The following is a 20,110-nucleotide window of genomic DNA, read 5'->3' on the forward strand; positions in this document are numbered from 1 at the left end:
GAATTTTTTTTTACGACTTTGCGCGACTAATATATAGTAGTTTGTCGCGCAAAGTGTACTCTAAAAATTTGGCGAGTACCAAAAATGCGAAATTTAAAAATAAAAAAAAAATTACGACTTTGCGGGACAAATATATAATTCGTCGCGCAAAGTTTTGCGGGACGAGTATCTAATTCGTCGCGCAAATTTTTGCGGGACCAATATAAAGTTGTTCGTCGCGCAAAGTATACCCGAAAAATTTGGGCGGGTACCAAAAATGCGAATTTTTTTTTGCCAACTTTGCGCGACCAATATATATTAGTTCGTCGCGCAAAGTATACTCTAAAAATTTGGCGGGTACCCAAAATGCGAAATTTTTTTAAATTTTTTTTCCAACTTTGCACGACCAATATATAGTAGTTCGTCGCGCAAAGTATACTCTAAAAATTTGGCGGGTACCAAAAATGGGAATTAAAAAAAAAAAAATTACGACTTTGCAGGACCAATATAGTCATTCGTCGCGCAAAGTATACTCGAAAAATTTGGGCGGGTACCAAAAATGGGAAGCGGGAATATTGTGGTCGCGCAAAACTTTGAGCGACCAAAATTTCGTCGCGCAAAACCCTAAAAATTTGGGCGCGCACCAAAAATGAGAATTTTTGTAAAAAAAAAAATTCGAGACTTTGCGCGACCAATATATTGTTTCGTCGCGCAAAGTGATACGGTTTTTAAAACCAAAATAACACCTCCACCATTTTCTCAATGTCTTCTACTCTTACCTCTCCTCTCTCTTTCCTTCTCCCCAAATCCTACCCTTTCTCTCACACTCACTCCTCTCACTTAATCTCTCATCTCTCTCTTCACTATCTCTCACTCTCACTCACTCTCTTATCTCTCTTTTCATCATCTCTCACTCTCACTCACTCTTTCATCTCTCTCTCACTATCTTCTCTATTCTCTCACACACACTTCTCCCTCTCATTCTCACTCACTCAAAATCTTGCCAAAAGGTATATTCTCTCTAAACTTTAATTTTTTTTTCTTCATTAATATGTGTTTTTGGAGTTAGTTTTGAGTTTATGCCAATTTTTTGTTATTTTGTTGTTATTTGACAGTATTTGTTTTTTTTGTAGGGAATCGTCGAGACTTTGACGACTAAAGTTGAGGATTTGGATGCTATCCTCCGCCACTACCACCACAATAGGCTTGTAGATTTTATTATTGTAGTTTGTTAATTTATGTGTACATGTTGAATATTATATATATTGGATAATTTGACCACTATTTTTCATATGTAATTTTATTTTGAATATGTCAATTTAAATTAAAGTAATTAAAAAAAATAAAATCATACGATTAAATTAAATTTAAATAGTAAAAATTTGAAAAATTAATATAATGAAATTGATATAAGAGAAATAATAAAACAAAATGTCCAAAACCTTGGGCGACAAAATATTTCGTCGCGCAAACTATTAAACTAGTTTATTTTAATTAAAAATTGAAAAAAAACAAAAATTAAAAAAAATTGAATATTTCATCGCGCAAAGATTTGCGCGACGAATCTTCGTCGCGCAAAGTGTATTTGCGCGACATTAACTTTCGTCGCGCAAAATAATATTATTCGTCGCGCGAAGTAATTAATATTCGTTGCGTAAAGTGTATAATATTTGTCGCGCAAAGTAGTTATAATTGGTCGAGCAAAGTATCTTTGAGCGACGTTAGTATTCGTCGCGCAAAGTTGTTATAGTTCGTCGCGCAAAGTATTTTTGCGCGACAAAAAATAATTTTCGTCGCTCAAAACCTTTCTTTACGATCTTTGCGCGACAGAACTTTTGCGACCAAAATTTCGTCGCGCAAACTTTGAGCGACGAAATTGTACTTTGCGCAACAAAATTATTTCGTCGCGCAAAGTGTTTTTTATAGTAGTGCTCCCAAATATTTTGGGCAATGCAATTGGGTGGGTCAATTAGCAACTAGTTAGCTAGGACTGAGGGCAAAGGCGGAGACAATGAAGGCCCACAAGGGTCATCTAACCCTTCTGGAGTTCCCTAATTAACCTTGTATTTGTTTATATTTACCCTTTGTTTATAATTTATTCTTAAAATCTGACCCTTTTGATTGAAGTTTCACAAGCTGTTATAATTTTCATTGTTTTTTCCTTTACTTTTTTTTAATAATTTAAGAATTACTAACCTAAAACCACTTTTTTGTTATTTATTTATTATCTCAAATTAAAAACAATAATTTTTATATGATTTCTTTATTATTTGAATTTTGAAATTGGATATTATTGATAATGAAGTGATTATGAAAATATTTCAAGAGATGAAAACTCTTTGAGGATGATTGTGAATGTATTGGAATGACATATATGAGTTATTAATAAAGACTTTGTATTATTAAATAAATTTATCTTGTTTTGCGATGATTTTATTATTTGAGGTTGACCCTCCTTGATGAATTTTCTGGCTCCGCTCTTGATTGAGGGTTTCCTTGAATGTGTCGATAATATATTATTCTTCATTATTGAGTAACTTAAAATTTCCTATATCATCAATTTTAATTGTATGCAATTTTAATAGGTGATACGACGTGATAAGTGAGATAGACAAAAAACTGCATGTATGCCCTAGTTTCTACAAAATGTTTCTTGCCTCCATTGTTCATCAACAAAGAAATTTCCACAGTAATTTATTGTCTTAACCCGGGAATTAATGCAAAATTAGAGACGAGTCTACTTCCCTTAATGAGGAAACATGTATTAAGCGAAAAATCAAAGTCTGAAGCATTTCACAAATAGCAGGGCTAACTAGGAGCTAGCATATGCATGCATAGCTAGTTGCCAAATTTTATTCAAATATGAAAGTACGTAGCTAGCTTAGTGAGCACCATGCTAACTTCTAGCTAGTAAAACATACAATCACTCCTTTCATTTTATTCTTGAACAGAAAATAAAAGCTTAATAGCTGTTTGTTAAAAAGCTTAATTAATTTAGTAAGGCTTCTGCCCAACAATGTTTCCCCGGGGATCATAGTTGCACCCAATAAACGTGCCTCCGTTGGTGCATCGCGCTTTTGCACACCCTAAACGAACTGAGTTGCGCCAAACCACCTGCGTGTAATGTCCGCATACCTTCCCAGCAGCACAGGTGTTAGAGTTGTAGTCATAGTTGGGCTTCTCCCCTACGAACAAGTTCACGGCAGCTGTGCCGGACAAGTCACCGCTGCTCTTCGCTATGTTTTCACCATAAGGCCCGCCAGAGTGCACCAGATTGCAATCACCAGCACGGGAGTTTGCATATCTTTGGGCATAGGCTGCTAGGTTGGGGTCCCAGGTCAAGGGAGCAACACCTACCTGGGCTCGAGCGGCGTTGTGGGCATTGAGGTAGTCTTGTGGTGAGTCTTGGGCACCAGTGGATTGGAGCAGGGCTAAGCCTATGAGACAAACGAAGGCAAAGGAAATCTTAGACAACCCCATGGTATTGGTGTGTAGCTCACAATGCAAACTAATATATTGGGTGGTTGATGTAGGAAATGAGGCATATAGCATGGAGTATTTATAAGGAAAGTGTTACAAGGGGACTGTAATGTTCATTGAGGGCCAACATTTTATTTATAACACATATTGAAAGGCCTTACTAGTCAAAGTGAAAGGAAAATAAACCTCTCCGTGCAGTGGCGGTTTCAGGATTCGAAAGCCGACCGAGCAAAACTTATATATTAAACTCCAGTACGAGTAAATTTCATTAATAAACATAAAAAGATACACATATATAGTGAAGGGGCACATAATGAGCCTTAACCTCAAATGCATCTATATCTACAAATACAAAAACTAAAATAAAAACCAAAAGTAAAATAAAAAAATAAAAAATAAAAAAATAAAAAAATAAAAAATATTTCACATTAAAAAAAAAAAGGAGAAAACATGGGACTACATTATTATTATTATTATTTTAAAAACAACATCATGGCGCACTTCTTGATTCCACAATAGGAGACTTCAGTTTGGCCTTATGAATCTCCTCTCTTGGGATTTGTGCGAGACCAAAAAAATTAATAATTATAATTTTTAATTTAATTTGAAAAGAAAGAAAAAGTTTGTATAGGTTTAATTTAAGTAGGCTGGACATATGTAGTGTAGGTAATATTTTTTTAACAAACATTTGGGACGGGCATGAGCCCAGCCTGCCATAGGCTAGAAACGCCCTTGCCTCCGAAGAAGAACTTGATCCAAGATTTAGAATTTAAACCTAATTTGAAAACCTAGAGGAAGAAAATTTGATTTGGAAAGAAGGCCATCTAACAAATTTTCTTCTTGTTTAAAGTTTTATTTTTTTATTTTTATGAAAAATATATATGTGGTCTCAACTTGTTAGCTTTTGGATTATTATTTAATGTGGTGGCAAGTCCACAATAAAAGTCAAGCATATCAAAGCAGAGAAAAACCAAGGAGAGGATCCGAATCTCTATGTTATCAACAATATTAAAGATATTCGAATTTGGGACGTCTTTTAATATTAAGAAGATAAATAGAGAAAACTCTAAGAGAGAAAAAAAGTTTCAGCCCCCACCCCCTTTGGAGGTCGCTGACCTCCATCCCTCTCCTCCTCCCCTTCCCTCCCCTCCTTACCCTCCCAGACCTATCCCTCCCCTATCAACCGTCTACCCATCCCCTCCAGGCCCTCCATCTTAGCTGAGTGTGGTGGCCGCAGAAAAACTTAGTTGATAATTTGATGTGGCATTGACGTGTTAACTAAAAGTATTTGAGCCATAATAACTAATTTATTGGTGCGTATAATACACATCAGTTGTATTATTTTGTTTCTTTCTGTAAACAATAGAAATTTCTCCATCTAGAAAGCTAGGAAGTAATCAAGTCTCCAAGACATCCCCCTTGACAATTATTGGATTGCCAAACTTTTACTAGTAGTACTACATTACAATTTGGAATAGTATCGACGAATATACCTTTGGCTAGCTTCTAGCACCCTTTCACTTTACTTCCAAGAAAGGGAAGAGAAAAGAAAAGAAGAAACAAAAAACAAGTCAAATGCATGAATGCTCCATCGCATGATTTTCCGATCGAGGAATTCTTTTCTATTTTGCTTTTTTATGATTTAGGTTTAATCAGAAGATAAAAAGTAAAAGGGATCTGATCGAGAAGACACTTAGGTCCCGTTTGATTCACGGAACGGATTTGAGGGAAAATCACTTCCCACGTCATTTCCCAAGGGATGGGAAATGGAAGATTCCTTTTTCACATTTGGTAATGTTGGGAAAGTAATCGGGAGATATCACTTTATTTCCTTTCCCATATTTGTTTTGAGTAGGAATGGAAAACAAAGTTTGTATAATTTTTCAATTATACCCATATTAAATCAAATAAAAAAATAATGCATTTAATGATATATTGTAATTTTAAATTGTTAATGGGGACAAAATAGTCATGAAAAATGTTTATTTAATATTAGCTCATTTTCCCAAATTTTTCTGTAAGGAGGGAAAACAAAACCCAAGTTGGGAGGAGAGCTTCACTTTCCCCCTTACTTTCCCATGTCTTAGGCAACGATTTCCCGTGCCTAGACTTATCAAATGAGATTTTCTATTTAAACCCCACACTTCTCTTTGTTCACCCCATGTTCTAAGTTCACCCCAACTTTTAATTTAAATTTTCACAATTTCTAAGAAAACCCCAATATCTTCCCAAACTACCCTTAAATACACCCCAAGCTGAAAAAATAAGAAAAAAAAAATTCTATTTAAACCCCACAAGCTACCCTCCTCCATTCTGCGCATGAGAACTTTTGTAATGCCTTCAAGAATGTGTATTAACCCAATACACAATAATAAAGAGATCCTTCATCACTCACATAATGCAATTTCAGAAGAAAGGTAAGTTTGTACTTCTTAATTGGGTTTCAAGAGAATGCTTTTTGGCTGTGGGATAGCTTTACTGCTACGTGTTAGCAAAACTATGCCAACTTCCCTACTTTATATCCTATTTGTATATACATTTTTGTTGATCAGAATGTGCATGGTATACAATCAGAATGGACTTCCTTTCGTTTGTTAGGTGGACAGCAAACTCCTGTTCCATGGACTCTTTGTATGATATAGACCTCATATCAGGCACTGTACCAGTAATTTTGGACAATTCAAAAATGCGGTATCGAGTGGTGGCAACAAGTATGAAGTTGGGAGGTAGAGGAGCTGCCCATGTAGAAGGAGGAAATCGCGTTGATCTCAGGGAGAACAATAATCTGGCAATACGATGTAGAAGAGTTTGTATTTTTCTAAAACTTAGTATAAGAGTGGTGGGGTGTGTGTATAGATGTACTAGGGTTAAGTATTAAGTTGGATAACCTTTTTTGTCTTTTTACTCAATAATAAAACTTACAGCTTAATAATTTAAGCATTGGGGTGAACAAAGAGAAGTGCGGGGTTTAAATAGAAAATCTCTATCAAATATGAGAAAGCAATTAATTTCCCATCTCCAAGCCTCTTTTCTCATTAACCAAACGGGACCTAATGGGTTAAAGTATTTTTTGATAAATTGATGTAGCAAATAAATCAATATTATTAATGGACCAAAAATAAAAATAAAAATAAAAATTGCCAGGATCCCTTCAGGCACACACTGTGATCAATTAAGCCTATTAGTAAGGCTTCTCCCCAACAGAGTTCCCTGCAGGATCATAGTGGCAAACGACATAGGAACCTCCATAGGCGCACTGGACTTTGGCACACCCAACAAGCCCCGTGTCACGCCAAACGACCTGCGTATAATGGCCACACTGCTTCCCAGGGGCGCAGGTGTTGGTCTTGTAATCATAATCGGCCTTCTCCGCCACCCATTGGTCCACAGCCAATTTCGCCGTCAAGTCTCCGTCAGGGCTCATTGCAAGGTTTTCACCAGGGCCTGAATCCGAGTGCACAAGGTCGCAGTCGCCGGCGCGTTGGTTCGCGTAGTTTTTTGCGGAATCTGCTAGGCCTTCGTCCCAGTCCAAGGTGTCGAGGCCAACCGCCGCTCGTGCTGCGTTGTGGGCTTTCACGTAGTCATCTGGGGCGTCTTGGGCACGGGCTAACCCTACTAGGCAAATTAAAAGTAGGGCTAATGAGATCTTGTTCTTGCACAACCCTTCCATAATGTTAATTAGTAGTTAATTGTAATAACCTACAGATTGTTCTGCTAAAGAGTTTCTTGTTGGATATGGATTGGAAAATATTGAGACCTACGTCTAGGTTGGAGAAAATTATATATGTTGTTATTTTTGTGGATGTGAAAATTAATTTTGTTTGCATCATGTGTATCCAAGGAAGAACCCTATAAGTCGCCTAAACACCCGCGCCTTGCAGAACCTAAAATAGCTAGGCTCTAAATTGAGGAGGAGCTCTTACTAAAAACAAATAGAGTTTTGTCATTTCTAATTTAATCAGGGCTGATGAGATGTTGTTCTTTTTATTAGTATGGGGATGAGGGTTTCTCACAAACACACACAAAACTAAGATGCCATGGGGTTCGAACCTGAGAGACTTCTGTTTTGTAAGTCAAGACTCTTTTTCATTAGGTTAGACTCCATTAGGGATGAGATCTTGTTCTTGGGGTGATGGATACATTTGTTGATGGGAAAATATTGAGATTACGTCTAGGTTGGATCATTTAGTTAAATTAGTTTTGTTTGCATATGTGTAACATCGTATGTGTAACCAAGGAAGAACCCTATAAGTCGCCAAAACACCCGCCCCTTAAGAACTAAAATCTGTTGTGCCATTTGTATCACCACCATAAATATCAAGAAAGCACCCAAAAAAAAAAAAAAAAAACTTAAACTAGTTAAACAATTGTGTCACTTTGGTCAAATATAGAGACATTAATTACAATTACAATGAACCATCATATTGGCTATGGAGTAAATTGCGCAATATACGTTCACCTTTCACGAAAACAAATGGGAGCCGGAAGAAGATTAGCGACGTTTGCTATTTCTTTTGTCGTTGTTTGTTAGATTTTTAGTTTTGATCTTTTTTGGTCAATAAAGTTAAGAAATTCTATGATTTTTTTTTTGGTGTTTTTTCCTCTCATAATTCCATAAACTTTATTGAGTTTGTTGGGTGTTCTTAGTTCTTAGTTCTTTAGTAGAAGAGTCATGCCAGTTCGTGGCCAATTTTGTCCTTGATATCATTGGACTAGATTCGAGGAAACCATGGCGGTAGAAATAGGTTATAGAAAAGTTATTTTCGAGAGTAATTCTCTCCAGATCCTTTTCAGCTTTTCGGCTAGCTCAGGTCACTAGGTAAGTTTTTCCCTATGTCTGCCATATTGCTAATGAGATGGCTCCCTTTATGGTTTGTATCCTTTGTACTCTTTTTTCATTCTATCATCTTTTTATAAATTTTTTTTTTAAGAAAAAAGGGAGCCACATAAAATAGTTGGACATTCCAACAAAATGCGCAATATGTTCTTTGGACTGATGCAATTTGTTTTGCAAGGGAATTGTAGCTCAACTGGTTAAGAGTCTTTACCCTTGAATCCTATGTCCAAGGGTCGATTCCCCTTCTCTCAAAAAAAGAAAAAAAAAAGAAAAGCAACTTTGGACGCAGCATGCATATGTCTCCAGTTTCCAAAATAATACAAAATCATTCTTCATATCCATTAAGTTTAGCATCCACCATGCCGGTGAATAAGATACAATGAATTGATGATCGAACATCACTTCTTAATTCATTTTATTCTTGATAACATAGCTTCATAGATATAGTTGGTTTAGTAAGGCTTCTGCCCAACATAGTTGCCTGGCGGATCATAGTTGCACCCGATGAAGGTACCTCCACTATTGCACCTCACTTTTGCACACCCTACACGAGCTGTGTTACGCCAAACAACCTGCGTATAATGCCCACACACCTTTCCATCAGCACAAGAGTTAGAGTCGTAGTTATAGTCGGCCTTCTCTGCCACCCACAAGTTCACGGCACCCGTGCCTGACAAGTCACCGGTGCTCATGGCAAGGTTTTCGCCGTAGGGCCCACCAGAGTGGACAAGGTTGCAGTCGCCAATGTGTTGATTGGCATAGTCTTGCGCATAGCCTTGTAGCTTCTCATCCCATGACAATGGCCCGACGTTTACCTCCGCTCGAGCGTTGTTATGGGCAGTGAGGTAGTCTTGCGGTGTGTCTTGGGCATGAGTGGATTGGAGAAGGGCAAAGCCTAAAACACAAACGAGGGCTAGGAAAATCTTGGACAGCCCCATGTTGGGTTTTGAGAGTTTGATAATGTATGAAGGAGTTTTTTGTTGCGAGAACGAGATATATGGTGTGGAGTATTTATAATGGAAAATGTGGAAATTTATGTGCATTGCTATACAATAGCGTTCCTAATACGTTACTGACTCTATCAATAATGGAGTGTGCTTGTGAAATATAATATCAAAAATACTTGAGAGCTTGTGAAATATATTATCGATGCATCTAGAAAACGTATATGAGTTGATCAGTTAGCTAGGTCTGACTAAGGATAACCGTCAATTTCGGGGAACAAATTGATCGCAAACTTTGGAAGACAAGAAAAGAAAAGTAAACTTTTGGAAAATAGGGGAAAGGATATGAAGTATATACCATACCATGATGCTTTGGAAAATTCTTTATGTTCTTTACCATACCATGTGTAGTGCGTGTAGTTGTACGGGTCATGAAAAAGAAAAGTCAAGTCAATATAACAATACTCTAAATTAATTTAGCACACTCGTTGGTTAAATTTGCTTCTTCATCTTCTGCATATTTGCTCACCACTTTAACCCAAGGTGTACCATCACACTATTCTCAATACTTGACACGTGTCTATGAGCATAACTATGGTTCCACAAATACAAAGCAAAAAGTTAAACTATAGTTATGCCTATGAATATATGTCTACAAGTTGGCGAACCTGGGCTATAGTCTAGGTGACTTGATTTTTTATAGCCTAAATAATACCCCAGCCCACCCAAGCAAGCCCCACAACCCCCACCAAGAAATCTATAGTGAGGGCCTTATATATGGCCCTCACTATAGAATGACTCCACCCCCACCACATCCCACCTAAATAAAGTCCCATTAACTAACCCCACACATGACCACCCCTTATGAAGAAAACACTCACTCTCTCTTGCGCAGCACAACCCATCCTTTAGCCAACCCCCGCTCTTTGCAGCAGACCATCCTTTAGCTTGGTTTGTTGAATTTTCAAATAGGATTTGCAATTCATGTCGGTGTTATTGCTTGTATCAAATAGGATTTGCAATTATATGTCATTTTATATTAAAAGAGAATTTGCTCATAATCTATATATATAAAGCAAAAGGTAGAGAATGGTGAAACATTCAAAATACTAGAAAATGCCCTTGGTTAATGCAAACATTAAGAATTGAAATTATTAATTAAATGAGGATAATATGGTAAATTCACACTTTTTCATATTTAAAAAAATTAAAATTAAAAGAAAAATTAGATAATGGCCTATTTTTATGGAACACAACTACCCATTATCTTTCTTAATTCTAAAATAAATTTTAATTTAAAAAAAAAAAAAAGCCTCTCGCAGGCGCGGAAGCGCGTGCGGAGAGGCTAGTATAGATAATGAATCAATAATTAGTGATTTTAACTTTATGAAGACTCAAATAATGCAACTTTTATAAATGTTATTTATATTTGCATTGCATGTTTATTTCTTTCTCTTTTTTTCTTACTAGTTTCTATCTACATGTACTATGCATTTATTTCCCTCCTGTATATTTATTTCCCTCGAGTTTTCTATCATTTAATTAGCAGGTTTGTACATAAGGTAAGTTTGGACCACCTTATTTTGAAATCACAAGTCCGTCCTTGCGGGCCTTCATGGCTTTACTCTCTAGGATAATGAGATATTGTCATGTTCTCAATACTTGTTCATACCATAAAACTACTCTAAAAGGAGACTTTTCTTACGAAAAAAAAAGCAACTATTGAATTGAATTGAATTGAATTGAATTCCCTAGATCTTCAAGTGATCAAGAAAGTTATGAAAAGTAAACCAATTCTTATTCTGAATTTTTTCTTTACGATCATATATATATGAGTCATTATCTGTACAAAACGTCAGTTATTTCTTAGAGAATGGATGTGTCAAAGAAATCTCATTTGTACACAATTTTCTTCAACTAAGATTACATTTATTGATATGATTGATTGTTTAGGGCGTATATAATCACAATTTGTCGTTGAGATTTTAGATTTTTTTTATTTATAGAATCAGATTGGTTAATGGCTTAAATTATAGATTTTAAGTTTAAATGGCCATTTTAACATCCTAAATAATCAATTATGTTGAGATCCAAGTCGAACAAAATTGATAAAATTGAGTATAAGTGAGATTTTATTGACATTTCAAGAACGGACATCCTGCAAAGAAAAACCATATACCAGAAAATGCCCTTGGTTAATGCAAACATTAAGAATTGAAATTATTAATTAAATGAGGATAATATGGTAAATTCACACTTTTTCATATTTAAAAAAATTAAAATAAAAAGAAAAATCAGATAATGGCCTATTTTTATGGAACACAACTACCCATTATCTTTCTTAATTCTAAAATAAATTTTAATTTTAAAAATAAAGACCTCTCGCAGGCGCGGAAGCGCGTGCGGAGAGGCTAGTATAGATAATGAATCAATAATTAGTGATTTTAACTTTATGAAGACCCAAATAATGCAACTTTTATAAATGTGATTTATATTTGCATTGCATGTTTATTTCTTTCTCTTTTTTTCTTACTAGTTTCTATCTACATGTACTATGCATTTATTTCCCTCCTGTATATTTATTTCCCTTGAGTTTTCTATCATTTAATTAGTAGGTTTGTACATAAGGTAAGTTTGGACCACCTTATTTTGAAATCACAAGTCCGTCCTTGCGGGTCTTCATGGCTTTACTCTCTAGGATAATGAGATATTGTCATGTTCTCAATACTTGTTCATACCATAAAACTACTCTAAAAGGAGACTTTTCTTATGAAAAAAAAAACAACTATTGAATTGAATTGAATTGAATTCCCTAGATCTTCAAGTGATCAAGAAAGTTATGAAAAGTAAACGAATTCTTATTCTGAACTTTTTCTTTAAGATCATATATATATATATGAGTCATTATCTGTACAAAACGTCAGTTATTTCTTAGAGAACGGATGTGTCAAAGAAATCTCATTTGTACACAATTTTCTTCAACTATGATTACATTTATTGATATGATTGATTGTTTAGGGGGTATAATCACAATTTGTCGTTGAGATTTTAGATTTTTTTTTTTATAGAATCAGATTGGTTAATGGCTTAAATTATAGATTTTAAGTTTAAATGGCCATTTTAACATCCTAAATAATCAATTATGTTGAGATCCAAGTCGAACAAAATTGATAAAATTGAGTATAAGTGAGATTTTATTGACATTTCAAGAACGGACATCCTGCAAAGAAAAACCATATACCAGAAAATGCCCTTGGTAAATGTAAACATTAAGAATTGAAATTATTAATTAAATGAGGATAATATGGTAAATTCACACTTTTTCATATTTAAAAAAAATTAAAAAAAAAAAAGAAAAATTAGATAATGGCCTATTTTTATGGAACACAACTACCCATTATCTTTTTTAATTCTAAAATACATTTTAATTTTTTTTTTTAAAAGCCTCTCGTAGGAGCGAAAGCGCATGCGGAGAGACTAGTATAGATAATGAATCAATAATTAGTGATTTTAACTTTATGAAGACTCAAATAATGTAACTTTTATAAATGTTACTTATATTTGCATTGCATGTTTATTTCTTTCTCTTTTTTTTCTTACTAGTTTCTATCTACATGTACTATGCATTTATTTCCCTCGAGTTTTCTATCCTTTAATTAGTAGGTTTGTACATAAGGTAAGTTTGGACCACCCTATTTTGAAATCACAAGTCCGTCCTTGCGGGCCTTCATGGCTTTACTCTCTAGGATAATGAGATATTGTCATGTTCTCAATACTTGTTCATACCATAAAACTACTCTAAAAGGAGACTTTTCTTATGATAAAAAAAATACAACTATTGAATTGAATTGAATTGAATTCCCTAGGTCTTCAAGTGATCAAGAAAGTTATGAAAAGTAAACGAATTCTTATTCTGAACTTTTTCTTTACGATCATATATATATGAGTCATTATCTGGACAAAACGTCAGTTATTTCTTAGAGAACGGATGTATCAAAGAAATCTCATTTGTACACAATTTTCTCCAACTATGATTACATTTATGGATATGATTGATTGTTTAGGGTGTATAATCACAATTTGTCGTTGAGATTTTAGATTTTTTTTTTTATAGAATCAGATTGGTTAATGGCTTAAATTATAGATTTTAAGTTAAAATGGCCATTTTAATATCCTAAATAATAAATTATGTTGAGATCCAAGTCGAACAAAATTGATAAAATTGAGTATAAGTGAGATTTCATTGACATTTCAAGAACGTACATATCCTGCAAAGAAAAACCATATGAAATCATGCATGCCAGCCTATGTCCAATGGCTAATCATAATCACAACAGGTGATGAACCCTAGTCTGTATGTGTAAGTGAGCTCGTATGGCTCAAGTCCCACGATGTTTCCAGGATGGTCGTAATTGCAAAGTAACAAAACTCCACCCACTGTTACACTGGACCCTCCCACACCCAAGATAAACCCAAGTGTCCCAATCACAAAGTTTTGGACTCGTAGTTATATAATTGGGCTTTTCTTCGGCTCGAGCAATGCTCTATTGGGCCCTTCTGAATGTACCAAATTGCAATTTTCAGCCGGGCAAAGCCCATGAACCGAAATGCCATTGCCCCAATTTTTGCACATCATTTAATAATTTTCTTGCTTAAATTGCCAAACAATGGAAATATCAATTTTTCTTTTTCAATTCTTGACTTTTAACCAAATCCCAAGTTATTTTCCTCCATCCAAACGGAGGGTTAAGGAAAAATAATTCTTGCTACAAGAATCTCTCTCTCTCTCTCTCTCTCTCTCTCATTTGTGTACCGTGTCCTATGAAAGTCATGGTTTTTGGGGTTTTTATCACAAAAAAAGGTATTGGAAAAAAAAAAACCGAAAATTGCTCCTTAAAGAAATAAAAAATATTATGACAAAATAAAACCAGAAATAAAAATAGATATTTATAAAAATACCCAATCCTAGACATGTATTTATAAAAATACCCAAGCACTATTTAAACATAGAAACATACCCAAAATGGGTTTTGGGTATGTGTGTAATGATGGGTTTTGGGTATGTTTATAAATGGATTTTGAGTGTGTGTAATGATGAGTTTTGGGTGTTGGGTATTTTTATAATTTCAGCCCCCATTTTGGGTATTTTAGTGAAACTCCCAAATAAAAATTGAGACCAGCAAATTAACTAATAGACTTGGAGGAAAATGGTTGGTCGGTTCAGAGTCAGAAAATTACGAATAAGGATCTTGTCCACACCTCTTAAAATTACGAGTTAGTTAATATGGTCAAGTCTATTTGAGTTTTGGGAAGAGAAGTATCCCTTGTCCAAGATCAAGAGTTAGATCCCTTGTCCAAGATCAAGAGTTAGTTAGTATTAATTAAAGCGAGGTTGATGAAAATTAAATAAATAAAGAGAATGACATAAAAACTTACAAAAAATGAAATAATTTATACGTTTTTATATATATATATGTTATCTCCTCTCACAATCAACAGTCACGTAAAAGAATGTTGTGAGAATGAAGAGGTATATTTGTATACACCCGTTACATGTAAATCGCCTCTCATCCCCTCGTATTCCTCTAATTTCTCAACAACAAAAATACAAGACCTCCAAACAGGCCTAGTCGAGGTGTGCACGTATGTTTGTGTGGCATGTAAATTTAGTGTCTAGTAGGGATGGTCCTCCTCATTATAAGCAGGATCATAGTTGCAGATGACATAGTTTTGTCCATTCTTGCACTTTGAAATGCCACAACCAACTTCGGTGGTTTTGCCCCAAATCACACAAAGGTAATGTCCGCATTCGTCTCGGACACATTTGTTTAGCTCGTAGTTATAAAACTGCTTCTCATTGACCCAATACTTGGTGGCAGCTGCTCCAGACATGCCTTCTCCTGAGGCCAAGTTCTCACCATAAGGCCCCATTGAGTGCTCCATGGCGCAGTCATCAACTCTATTGTCTGCATAGTCTTGGGCATACTTGGCTAGGGTCTCGTTCCATTTGAGTGGACCGTTGCCAACCTCAGCGCGGGCCTTGTTGTGTTCCTCCACGAAGCCATCGATATCTTCTTTGGAAAGGTTTGCAGAGACAAGAGTGAAGAACAACGCGACGGAGCAGATGGCCAGAAGAAGCTTGATGTTGAACGCCATTTTGTTTCTCGGTATGAGAAAGTCTCGGATGTTATTGTATTAAAGAATGTTGAGTTGATAGAGGTTGATTGAAAGGGGAAATGAGATTGTGCGTATTTATATAGTTGGGAGGGTTAAATATAGGATCCTTGAAAATGGGAGGATTTCTCAAGTTCTATAAATAAATCTATAGAAACAATGTATTGTTAGACAATCAATCTATACCATTGATTAAGTAGGTTTTATTTGAAACCTATATTACAATATATAATCATTACTTAGGTGAGGATTTTTAGCTGCAATGACAAACATTTAGCCTTGCAATGAGGATCAAAGTATAAATAAAGTATTCGTTACTTCAGAATGATATAACTTGTAATATGGCCCCTCTGTCAACTTCTTGTGGCTTTTAAAAATAAAAGGTAAATGCATTATGCTTCTTACCAAAATACAAAGAAATGAAGGAGGAAGCAAATTAATTAGAAAAAAAGGTCACCTTTTGTTCATGTAGTTTGACTAAATTTCCACTTTTGTTCCTGTAATTTTAATTCTAGCAATTTGACCCATATGTAGTTTGATAAACACGCGTCTCTTACATAGAGGAGTATTTTGTACCGAATTTTCAATGAAATTCGCTGGAAATTTAGATGGATCCTTGAATTACGATAAAATCAAACTACAAGGGTTAAATTGAAAAAATTAAAACTACATGGACCAAAATAAAAAAAAAAATTCGGCAAACTACAGAAACCACAAAAGACTTTTTTTCCCAATTAAATATGGATATAGAGGAAAACTTTTGAAGGGTTTTGCCTCTCTTGGTATTGCAACAACTTTGGGCTCTCATCTGCCCGAGTTGCCCCACATCAGATTGGCATTGTTTGGCCCATGAAAACTCTTACTAGTTTTCTTGGTTTTCAGGCCCATTGTAGCAAAAAGGAAATACGTATGGTTGTTTAGCCTTATGTTTCTTACCAAACTAATGGATAATCAGCCCTTTATTAAAATTTTGGATAAACCAATTACAATTATGTCTAGTTGTATTTTTCTTTTCAATATTAAAAACAAAAAAGTGTCAAATTCGAATCTTCCCATCCCTCACTTAAAGATTAAAAAAAACACATAGACATAATTGGTGAAATATAATTACAACGAAAACATTCAAATTTTCAAAATCTATAATGACATAAGAAATCCAAGTTCCTACCTCTAATCACTGCAACCACAATCGGGTTTTAATCCAAAAATTCTTTGAGATCTTGAATAAAGTTAGGTGACATCTCAACCTTTACAACAAGTGTTCTATTCTACTTTAGCTTTCCAATGATATGAAGTTCTAATCTTACTTGAAATGGTATAAGATGTCATATAAGATTTGTTATATTTATAATTGAATGGGCTAAATTTACCTTACGTGAAAAGATTATGTATAAAAGAGTACTTTGAATAAGCTCTGATGGTTTGTATTAGAAATTTTGGGCTAAGAAAAAACACCACACCTGGGCTATAGCCCAAGTTAGTCCTTACTAAGGACCATCCTTGGTTGTTGTACAACCCACAATCAAATTGGTTTAAAAATCTCAATTCAACAAATCTCATATATACATAAAGAAACCGTGCATGCAATCACATGTATCCATGAACAAGAAAATTTTAGGTCACGTTTGGTATCTTATTTAAGTATGGAATTCACAAACTTTGATTTTTATTTTTATTTTTAAAACAAAGAGTTCTAAAAGCCATTTTTTAAGATTCAGAAACTTGTTTGGTATTCAATGAGGGAACTCAAACTTTAAAAACAAGGAGTTCTAAAATCCATGTTTGAAGATTAAAAAACTTGATTGGTCTGCAACTTGAAAATAGTTCCTTTGAAAAAAATTCTATAAAACAGATTTGTTAGGGCTCGTTCGGTAACATTTTCAGAGAATGTTTTATGAGAATGAAAACGAGAAAACTAATTTACATTTTCAGGATTCGAAAATGCTTCTTGTAGATTAATTGGAAAACAGATTCATAAAATAAAAATAGTGAAAAAGTGTCTGGTAGGACAATTTGAGAATAATAATTTATGAGTTATTTTTCAAGTATATTTTTTGCTAATTTCTGTCCCAAAAAATATATTTTTTTTAAAAAAATTATGATATTTTAAAGGCTAAAATTATTACAAATAATGAAAAATGTATACTTTGAGAATAATAATGTATAATTAAAATAAAAATAAAAATTCTAATTTTAGAAAAACCTAGATAATAAAATAATATTATCTTTCGTTTAAAATAAATATGAAATTGAATAATATATGATGATTTTATCATAAAATTAATATACACTGGTGCAGCAAAATAAAATAATGAAGTGGAACGAAAAAACTGAAAATTGAAAAAAAAGAAAAAAGAAAAGAAAAGAAGAAAAATCAGACCAACCAAAAAAAAAAAGAAAAAAGAAAAGAAGAACAAGAACAAGAAAGCAATCATACCAATACATTGGGTAGAAAATGAAAATAATAATTTGGTGTTTTCAGTTTTTGTACATGAGGTTGAATTTGTTTTCAGAAAATAATTCAAGTGAAAATGAAAACAACATACCGAACGCGTTGTTGATAGAAAATGAAAATGGGGCCTTGAAAACGTTAACGAACGGCCCCTTATATTTTCAAGTATTTGGGTGTTTTTGAGTTTAGGTTTTCAAAACTAGGTCTACCAAACAAATTTTTTGAGTTTTGGACTCAAATATATATTTTTAAAGTTTCGAAAGTTGGATTCAAATAGAATACCAAACATGCACTTCACATCCTTTGCATATTCCATTTTTCAATTAAAGACAAATGCGAGATGGAAAGGCATTAGACGAGAGAGATTCATAAAATAAAATATAAAAAGAAAAAAAGAAAAAAAGAGAGAATGAGATAGTATTTCATTTAGAAATTTCAAAAATGAAATAATCTTATTCTTTTTCATTTTTTAATCATTCTCTTGTCACCTCTCACAATACCATATCAAGTGCTAGTCAGAATAAAGAAATGTTGTGAGTGTGGGGAAGTATTTGTATACACCCGTTACATTTTATTTTTCTAATTTCACCAAAAGAAAAAAAAAACATGGGACCTCTCAACAGGCCTAGTGTAGGTGTGGGTGCGCGCACGTGAGCGTACATACATCATCTAGTAGGGGTGCTCGTCCTCGGGCTGGTACATGGGATCGTAGCTGCAAACGACGTAGTTCTGTCCATTCCTGCACTTTGAAATGCCACATCCAACCTCGGTGGTTCTGCCCCAAACCACAGCAAGGTAGTGACCACATTCATCTCTGACGCATTTGTTGGACTCGTAGTCATAGAACTCCTTCTCGGTGACCCAATACTTAGTGGCATCTGCGCCACTCATGCCGTCGCCGGAGGCCAAGTTCTCACCCCAACGCCCCATCGAGTGCTCCATGGCACAGTCGTCAACTCTTTTCTCGGCATATTCTTGGGCATACTCTGCCAAGGTCGTGTTCCACTTGACAGGTTTGTTGCCAACCTCTTCACGAGCCTTGTTGTGCTCCTCGACAAAGCCATCGATCTCTTCTTGGGAAATGTTTGCAAAGACAACAGTGAAGACCAATGCGACGCAACAGATGGCCAAAAGAAGCTTCATGTTGAACGCTATTTTTGTTTCTTGATATGATAAGTTTAAGGTTTTTCCTTTGTAGTATAGAAGGTTGTATTGTTAGTTGTTGATTGAAAGGGGACATGGGATTGTGCATATATATAGAAAGATAGGCAAGTTTGTGTCCGCAAAGAGGGTGTTCGAAAATAGGCCCTTAAAAATGGGAGTGTTGAATATTATTTTTAGTAAATTTTGTTTTTCCCCTTCAAACTATTTTTGTCATACCTACAATCCATCATTTTATTTTTCTACAAATAAAACCTAATTTTTATAAGAAAAATCCAATGATTAGGATCCAACTCAGCTAGTTACCTAATCAAGTTAAAAATGGGATTTATTATACTTTTTAGATTCCAAAAATACCCATAATTATCCCTTTATCTATTCAAGGCAGTATTAGAAGTGCTAAATGTTATACATGTCTCCATTAATTGAGGTTATTTACTACCTCAATTGATTTTTTTTTTCTTGGTTTGTTTATAATTTCTATCAACTTTCCTCCTTTTCATTTTAGTGCTGCTAAACGAACCCAAAAATTAACTGAGTACACTCTACTACCCAACTATTTATTAAATTACTAATTGACCCTAATAAAAAATGATTAAAAAAGATATATTGTATTGTGATGCGAATGTAATTTTAATAAGTGCACCCTACTCACCATTTCCAACCCTAATCGAATGTAAGCGAAAGCCACCAATGGTTAAAGAGGTGTTCGTCCAAAAGCTACCAAAGTGTTAAAGAGGTGATTTGGCAGGAGGTTGCTTTGAAAATGTTATTAGGAAAAAGAATATAAATAATCTGTTAAAATAAGTAAACATTTAAAAAGTGGGAAAGGTATCCTAATCTATATTTAAAAAGATCATAGGATGTACTCAGTTAATTTTAGGGTTCGTTTAACAACACTTTTTTTTATTTTATTGAGTCAACCTCGTGATATGCCTCATATACATTTTAGAAGTGTGGCTATACTGTTAAAATTTCTATTTATAGGCTATTAGGTAAATTATTATTATATATATGTATAATGTCTATATTACTTAATATTAGGACCTATCTTTTTAATGAGCATGTGTCAATTGGTTTTTT

At 34.4% G+C, this 20,110-nt stretch overlaps 4 protein-coding genes and 1 pseudogene across 4 annotated transcripts; all 5 read right to left on the bottom strand.

Annotated features, from left to right (window-relative positions):
• Positions 1–2,743: 2,743 nt before the first annotated feature.
• Positions 2,744–3,525, bottom strand: LOC110757237 (pathogenesis-related leaf protein 4-like). The gene has a single exon (XM_021958809.2). It carries the CDS (start codon positions 3,457–3,459, stop codon positions 2,974–2,976), a length of 486 nt encoding a protein of 161 aa, XP_021814501.1. The 5' UTR covers positions 3,460–3,525; the 3' UTR covers positions 2,744–2,973.
• Positions 3,526–6,333: 2,808 nt separating this feature from the next.
• LOC110757261 (pathogenesis-related protein PR-1 type-like) lies at positions 6,334–7,225 on the bottom strand. Its single transcript, XM_021958835.2, has one exon. The coding sequence runs from the start codon at positions 7,127–7,129 to the stop codon at positions 6,641–6,643; it is 489 nt and encodes a 162-aa protein (XP_021814527.1). The 5' UTR covers positions 7,130–7,225; the 3' UTR covers positions 6,334–6,640.
• A 1,386-nt stretch (positions 7,226–8,611) lies between these two features.
• On the bottom strand, positions 8,612–9,282 carry LOC110747947 (pathogenesis-related protein 1 pseudogene; annotated as a pseudogene).
• A 5,390-nt stretch (positions 9,283–14,672) lies between these two features.
• On the bottom strand, positions 14,673–15,620 carry LOC110757262 (pathogenesis-related protein 1-like). The gene has a single exon (XM_021958836.2). The coding sequence runs from the start codon at positions 15,394–15,396 to the stop codon at positions 14,914–14,916; it is 483 nt and encodes a 160-aa protein (XP_021814528.2). The 5' UTR covers positions 15,397–15,620; the 3' UTR covers positions 14,673–14,913.
• Positions 15,621–18,265: 2,645 nt separating this feature from the next.
• On the bottom strand, positions 18,266–19,077 carry LOC110757263 (pathogenesis-related protein 1A-like). Its single transcript, XM_021958838.2, has one exon. The coding sequence runs from the start codon at positions 19,007–19,009 to the stop codon at positions 18,536–18,538; it is 474 nt and encodes a 157-aa protein (XP_021814530.1). The 5' UTR covers positions 19,010–19,077; the 3' UTR covers positions 18,266–18,535.
• Positions 19,078–20,110: the final 1,033 nt, after the last annotated feature.

This window comes from Prunus avium, chromosome 8, assembly GCF_965620075.1.
Source record: "Prunus avium chromosome 8, drPruAviu1.hap1.1, whole genome shotgun sequence".
NCBI classification, from domain to species: Eukaryota; Viridiplantae; Streptophyta; class Magnoliopsida; order Rosales; family Rosaceae; genus Prunus; species Prunus avium.

Excerpts from the sequence above, each read along its gene's own strand:
- LOC110757262 (XM_021958836.2), bottom strand. The coding sequence starts at position 15,396 with ATGGCGTTCAACATCAAGCTTCTTCTGGCCATCTGCTCCGTCGCGTTG.
- LOC110757263 (XM_021958838.2), bottom strand. The coding sequence starts at position 19,009 with ATGAAGCTTCTTTTGGCCATCTGTTGCGTCGCATTGGTCTTCACTGTT.
- LOC110757261 (XM_021958835.2), bottom strand. The coding sequence starts at position 7,129 with ATGGAAGGGTTGTGCAAGAACAAGATCTCATTAGCCCTACTTTTAATT.
- LOC110757237 (XM_021958809.2), bottom strand. The coding sequence starts at position 3,459 with ATGGGGTTGTCTAAGATTTCCTTTGCCTTCGTTTGTCTCATAGGCTTA.